The sequence below is a fragment of the Solenopsis invicta genome, chromosome 9, assembly GCF_016802725.1.
Source record: "Solenopsis invicta isolate M01_SB chromosome 9, UNIL_Sinv_3.0, whole genome shotgun sequence".
Taxonomy (NCBI): Eukaryota; Metazoa; Arthropoda; class Insecta; order Hymenoptera; family Formicidae; genus Solenopsis; species Solenopsis invicta.
Genome location: NC_052672.1, coordinates 4,557,794 through 4,564,131, shown reverse-complemented (window position 1 = coordinate 4,564,131; position 6,338 = coordinate 4,557,794). Strand labels below are relative to the sequence as shown.

At 54.7% G+C, this 6,338-nt stretch overlaps 2 protein-coding genes across 2 annotated transcripts; both read right to left on the bottom strand.

Annotated features, from left to right (window-relative positions):
- Window positions 1-2,919: 2,919 nt before the first annotated feature.
- LOC113005467 lies at window positions 2,920-4,065 on the bottom strand. The gene has a single exon (XM_026141074.1). It carries the CDS (start codon window positions 4,063-4,065, stop codon window positions 2,920-2,922), a length of 1,146 nt encoding a protein of 381 aa, XP_025996859.1.
- Window positions 4,066-4,179: 114 nt separating this feature from the next.
- Window positions 4,180-6,131, bottom strand: LOC105206883. The gene is made up of 2 exons (XM_039453733.1): window positions 5,808-6,131; window positions 4,180-5,754 (listed from the first exon to the last, which is right to left on the bottom strand). The coding sequence occupies exons 1-2, from the start codon at window positions 6,129-6,131 to the stop codon at window positions 4,180-4,182; spliced, it is 1,899 nt and encodes a 632-aa protein (XP_039309667.1).
- Between the last annotated feature and the right edge of the window lie 207 nt (window positions 6,132-6,338).

Here is a 6,338-nt window from a genome sequence, read left to right as displayed (position 1 = left end):
TCCAAGCACACGAGATTATCATATCTCAATAACTTCTGAATCGATCAAGTTCTAAATACTCTCAAACGATGGGTAAAGTTCTATAATAAAAATGTTTTTATTTTTTTGTCCGTATTCTACGGACGGAAATATTATAATGAAAAGTTCACCTCTGAAATTTTATTTTCTGAAATATACGTGGTCATTAAAAATTTTTCAAACTCGTGTTCAATTGCATTCTTAATTTTTTTGTCCTTTATTTATAAATCTTTACATTCTCAGCCTTCTTTAAATCATTTCTACTTTCTACTTTTTTTCCTATTTTACACTTTCACAATTCTTCTTTCTTCTTCCTTACATTATTTCACACATTTTTTAAAATTTTTACTAAAACAGATAATGTTCGATTAATAAAATAGTAATTCGTAAAACAAAATGTCAATTTACCATAATATGCATTCATTATTAAAGAAACCTTCAAATTCATGTGTTCGTATCTTCAGCTCGGTTGCCTTAATTTTAAGCAACTTGGAGTCTTTCCACAGAGTCAGTGGTCGGAGTAGGCGAACAAAGAAAAGAAAAGTTTCGGTTTAGAAAACACAGATTCGTTTTAATGAGCACTCGGTTTTCTCGCGACGAAAATACAAAAGCGGGCAGGCGCGCGCTTTCCAATCCAGCAAGCCGCGCGTCGTCCTTACCCCTGCCTGCCGAATCCCCGCTCCAGCTCCTCGATCCACCGGGCAGCGGGAACTCGGCCGGCAGGTACAGCCATCTAGGCTAGATTTACAGAGTAGACAATAAGAATGCGAACATTCCGCCCGCCTCGTCAAGTTGACGAAACGGACGCAATGCTCGTAGGACCCTGCCGGCGGAACTCCGTGAAGCGGCAGTCCCTTCTCTGGCTTAAGTATTAGTTGGCGGGAGCCCTGGCGACGTCCTCGGCGTAGTCCTGCGCGGGACGTAGATCCTCCGTCGCCTCAGGGCGTAACAGGCACAGTTTGGTGACCGGGCGCGTCAGCGTGGAGGAGGTCGTCCTTACGGTGACCACCCGTACGAGTCCATCCGGTCCCGGGCTCACCGCCGTGACACGTCCCAGGGGCCACTTAGCCGGGGGCAACACTTCGTTTTTGATCAGGACAAGGTCTCCGATGGCAAAGTTGCGTCGGCCAGTGTGCCATTTGGTAGACTGCTGCAGATGATGAAGACTCCTTGGCCCATCTCTGCCAAAAATGAGTCCGTAACGCTGAAACCAACCGCCAACGATTTAGCAAGCTGGATGCAGCCTCGGGTGGAGCCGGCTCGGGCAGGTTGGTAAGCGGTTCGCCAACCAAAAAATGCCCCGGCGTAAGGGCCGTGAGATCCTGTGGATCGGAGCTCAGCGGGCTTAGTGGCCTCGAATTGAGACAAGCCTCAATTTGGCACAGCAAAGTGGTCAGCTCCTCGAAAGTGAGGGTGTGATCCCCTATGAGGCGACGCAGATGGTACTTGGTGGAGCGCACGCCAGCCTCCCACAGGCCGCCAAAATGAGGGGCGCGAGGAGGAATAAATGTCCAGTTCGTCCCGTCATTCGCGAGACAAGCACCGACCTCGCGATGAAATTCGGAGGCTTTATGGAACATCCCTCTCAGTTCCGCATCCGCACCATGGAAGTTGGTGCCGTTGTCGCTGAGGAGCGAGGCACATCGACCTCGGCGACAGATAAAGCGGCGGAAAGCCGCAATGAATGCATGGGTCGTAAGATCCGTTACCGCTTCCAAGTGGATAGCCTTCGTGACAAGGCAAATAAAAAGGCATATGTAGCCCTTTGTTGCCTTGTGACCTCGCCCCTTGGAGGTTCGTATACGAAGCGGTCCAGCGTAATCCACGCCAGACGAGAGGAAAGGACGCGACGGACGCACCCTCTCCATCGGTAACTGGCCCATGCGCTGTTGACCTGTTGCAGCTCTATAGCGCGCACAGCGTACGCACTGCCGCGCGATCATCCGGATTCGCGAGGCGCCGCCCAAGATCCAGAAGTGGCGCATCAAGTAGCCCCTCATCAGCTGAGGGCCTCCATGAAGGGTAGCCAAATGCGCGTGTCTGATCACCAGCATCGTGAAGTGTCCGGACCTTGGGAGAAGCAACGGATGCCGCTCCCGTCTGCGGTATTAGAGCCGCTTGAAGCCTTCCTCCCACGCGCAGCAGCCCTGTCTCATCAAGGAGAGGGTGAAGACCACGCAATGGAGAGCGACGCGCTACAGGGCAGTCGCCTCTCAGCGCAGTAAGCTCACTCTCGAACGCCCGTTCCTGGACCATTCTCACCAACGCACAGCGGCCAAAGTGCAGCTCGTCCGCAGTAAGATAACCATTTTGGGAAGGCTCTCGTCCCGACGCATGGTGATAGAATCTAAAACAGTAAGCAATTACTCGAAGAAGCTTAGTCAGAGATGAAAACCTTTCCACGAAGGTCTCCTCCGGGAGAGTGTGAGCCTCGTGTACAGCTACCCGCCGCTCTTCGTCTCGGAAGGCAGCGCCGACGGGTTCGCTTTGGACGGGCCAGGTGTTACGGGGCTGGCTGAGCCAGGGCGGCCCATGTCACCACAAGTTCATAGTCAGCAATTCCACTGGGCAGATCCCTCTCGTCGCGGCATCCGCTGGATTGAGCGACGTTGGGATGTAGTTCCATTGGTCGATCGGTAGAAGGCTCTGGACTTCAGCCACTCGGTTGGCTACAAATGGCTTCCACCTTGAAGCGTGGGACTTCAGCCAGCTGAGGACCACCTGCGCGTCCGTCCAGGCATAGATCGACGTTACCGGGAGACTAAGATCCCCGGCGGTATGGGCGAGTAGTCTCGCCAGCAGTAGAGCCCCGCACAACTCAAGGCGTGGGATGCTCTGAGTTTTTATCGGGGCGACCTTAGTTCGCGCCACCAATAGGTGTGTCGCAACTTCGCCCGACTTCTACACTGCTCGCAAATAGACGGCAGCGGCATAGGCTCGCTCTGAAGCATCGGAAAAGCCATGAAGCTCCAGGGTGACCGTGTCTGAGCCGCGCTTGACCCAACGAGGCAAGCGCACGTCGTCCAATTGTTGCAGAGACGCTCGGAAGGTCTGCCACGACTGTGTCAGCTCCGTGGGCAGTGGATCATCCCAGCCACATCCAGTCAGCCATAAATCCTGAAGAAAAATCTTGGCAAACACTAGGACCGGTGCCGCCCACCCAAGAGGGTCAAAGAGCTTGGCCACTTCCGAAAGTGCTCCTCGCTTGGTCATGGCCAATGGTACCTCAGAGCGTGTGTCTCCAAGCGGGGACACTCTCAAGGCGAGAGTGTCACTCTGAGGGTTCCAGATGACGCCTAGGACGCCCACCGCCTCCTCAGTAGAGAACAATCTCTCTTCTTGATCCGAGCGAGGGCACAGATTCCTCCAATTGAAGGCCCACTTGCTCAAAGCGAACCCCCCTGCGCGCAAGAGCGCAGCCAATTGCTCCTGGACGTCCCTGGCCTCATCGGGAGAGTCACTACCTGCAAGAATGTCATCCACATAGGAGTGGCGACCGAGAGCTTCCGATCCCCTCGGAAACCGGGATGATTCGTCCTGAGCCAACTGCCGTAGTGTCCGCAAGGCCAAGAACGGCGCCGAAGCCGTTCCATAGGTGACAGTGGTAAGACGGTAGTCGCGGACTTCCTCAGACGGGTCCGCCCGCCATAAGATACGCTGGAGGTCAGCGTCATCTGGGTGGATTCGGATCTGCCGAAACATCTTAACGATGTCGGCCATGAATCCGACGCGGAAAAGTCGCCATCTCGTTAAGACGGTCCACAGATCCGACTGAAGACGTGGCCCTGGCAGAAGTGCGTCGTTTAACGAAAAGCCCGACGTAGTACGAAACGACTCGTTAAAAACGACCCGAATCTTATTGGAGGAGTCTCCTGCCTTAAATACCGCGTGGTGCGGCAGATAATACGACTCCCGTGCAGTGAGAGCTTCAGGACTCACCAAGTCCATGTGGCCAAGTGCTAGATACTCGACCATAAAGTCGGCGTAGCGTTTACGGAGCTCCGCTTTCGTGCCTAGTCTGTGCTCGGAATTCAAGAGCATGGTCATCGCGACTCGACGTGAATCGCCGAGTTTGACTTCTCCTTCTCTTCTCCTTGGTAGGCGGACGATGTGGCGTCCGTCTGGATCCCTAGAATGCGTCTCGCGAAATTGTTGCTCCGCTCAAATCTCGTCAGGAGTCAGAGGCGACTTAGAGCTAACCTCCTCTAACTCCCACAGGCGCTGAACTGCGCGAGAGAGATCCTCGTTGGTTCGCGCAAAGTTAACCGAAATGCGATGTGCGGTCGTCATCCCACGGTCCACCGGGGCCAGCCCGGACAGTACCCAACCAAACGCAGTGAGCTGCGCAGAGGGAGAGCCCGGTGGTCCATGACGCAGGGCTGGTTCCATCACCAGATCATAGACGTCCGAGCTGAGCACGGCACCGACCGGGGCCGGGACGTCGTAGGCTGGATCCGCCAGCTCCAACCCGCTGAGATGCGGCCAAGACGTCGTCCTCACGCGCTCCGGCGGCAATAAGCTTGTCAAGCTTCGAAGCACCAGAGCTTCGGTTGGAAGGCGCAAACTCGGCTTATGAGGAGAGCTCACAGTGAGCCTGCAGGAAGAAGAAACCACGCCCATGTGAGCCTCCTGGAGGCCCAGAACCGTCACGTTCACTCGCCGTCGCCTGGCGTGCAACTGCTGCGCGACCCACTCCGTCACGAAGGTTGACTGTGCACCCGAGTCCAGGAGTGCTCGGACCTTGATCGTGCGCCCCGAGTCACTGAGCAAGGTGACCATAACCGTCTTCAAGAGAACCGTGGGCGCCGTCGGCGCCGCCAAAGCAGCGACGCTCGTAGTCGCAGTGCTACTACTCGTCACCGTGCCGATTTCACCTCCCTCCAACGACTCGGGGTTTGCAACGTGTTGAAATGTAAAACCATGTAGCGATGTATGATGCTTACCGGAACAGACCAGACATCGACCTGTAGCCGCGCACGCATCTACTCGATGCCCCGTGCGTAGGCAGCTGAGGCACAAGTTAAATTTCTTGGCCAACTCGCCCTGGTTAGCCACGGTCAGGCCCTTGTATTTGGCGTAGTAGGAGAGCAGATGATTCTCTTTGCAGAGTGGACACTTTCCGTTCGGCTTTGGCTTGAAAGTGGAAGTCGCATTCGCAGAGACACGCGCAGGTTTGATAGCCCTGGATCCCGACGCGGACGCGGCCTGGGTAGGGGAGACATCCGGGTTTGCCACCTCCAGAGCTCGGATGCGATTTTCCATCCAGTCTCTTAGTTGCTGGAAGGAAGGAAAATTGCGCGAATTTCCCAGCGAGGTCTCCCACTGAAGACGTGTCTGGGAGTCCGTCTTGGTGACGAGCAAGTGCACGAACCAATCATCCCACTTGTCGACGGGACGCTCTAACGACGCGAAAGCTCGAATCGATTGCGTTACAACTCCGAGCAAGCGTTTAAGCTCTGCCGGTGACGCCTTAGACAGACCCGGGCAAGACAGCAAGTTACGCATGTAACTGAAAAGTAGAATGCGCCGATTATCATACCGAGCGACCAGATCGCTCCACGCTCCCTCATAGGCGGCATCGGTTACTGGAGCCTTCGCCACCACCGCCGCTGCCTCCCCAGAGAGACAGCTTCTCAGATGTTGCAATTTCTGCACCGCGGGGATGTCCGGCACATTATGCACGAGCGAGCTGAAGAGGTCGCGGAAATCCTCCCATGCGAGTTGATCGCCCGAGAACTTTGGAAGATCGAGTTTCGGAAGATGCAGTTGTTTCAGAAGGGGCTGCGTACCAGCTTCCGATTCATCCTCCGCTCCGGCGTTTGTTTCTTAGATAGGGCTGTCAGAAACTGAGCTCGCACGGAGAAATAACTTTCTTCAGTGGTGGTGAAGACATCGCTTTTATTATATGCGCTCGCCTCGAAACCCTCGAGAGCGATCAGCTCAAAGTGTCGCTCTTGAAACTGCTCCCAGTAATTGTCAAGCCGCGTCAAGCGCGACTTAATTTCGTGTTGATCGATTTTCGCCTGGCCAAGTTTCTGCATATTCGTCCACATATGAGAGATATAGCCGGCCTGCGTGGTTTGTTGTTTGACTAGTGTCTCCAAAGTAGCCATGCCGAGCTTCAATTGAATACGCGGTCACACTTAGCAGCAGGGATGCAAAGAGACGGAGCAGTGTATCGCGCACTTTTGGGACGCCCGTTATAGTTTCCGCGGGAATCGTACCCCGTGTCACGTGTCGCGCGCGTGCCAGACACGCAGTGCAAGGCGAATCCGGGATACGCGTTCGCGGCAGCCTACAAGAGCGAGGGAAAGAGCGCG

Coding starts and splice junctions, on each gene's coding strand:
- LOC113005467 (XM_026141074.1), bottom strand. CDS start 4,065: ATGACCATGCTCTTGAATTCCGAGCACAGACTAGGCACGAAAGCGGAG.
- LOC105206883 (XM_039453733.1), bottom strand. CDS start 6,131: ATGGCTACTTTGGAGACACTAGTCAAACAACAAACCACGCAGGCCGGC. Junction 5,755..5,807: donor GGAGGATGAATCGGAAGCTG/GTACGCAGCCCC, acceptor GATCTTCCAAAG/TTCTCGGGCGATCAACTCGC.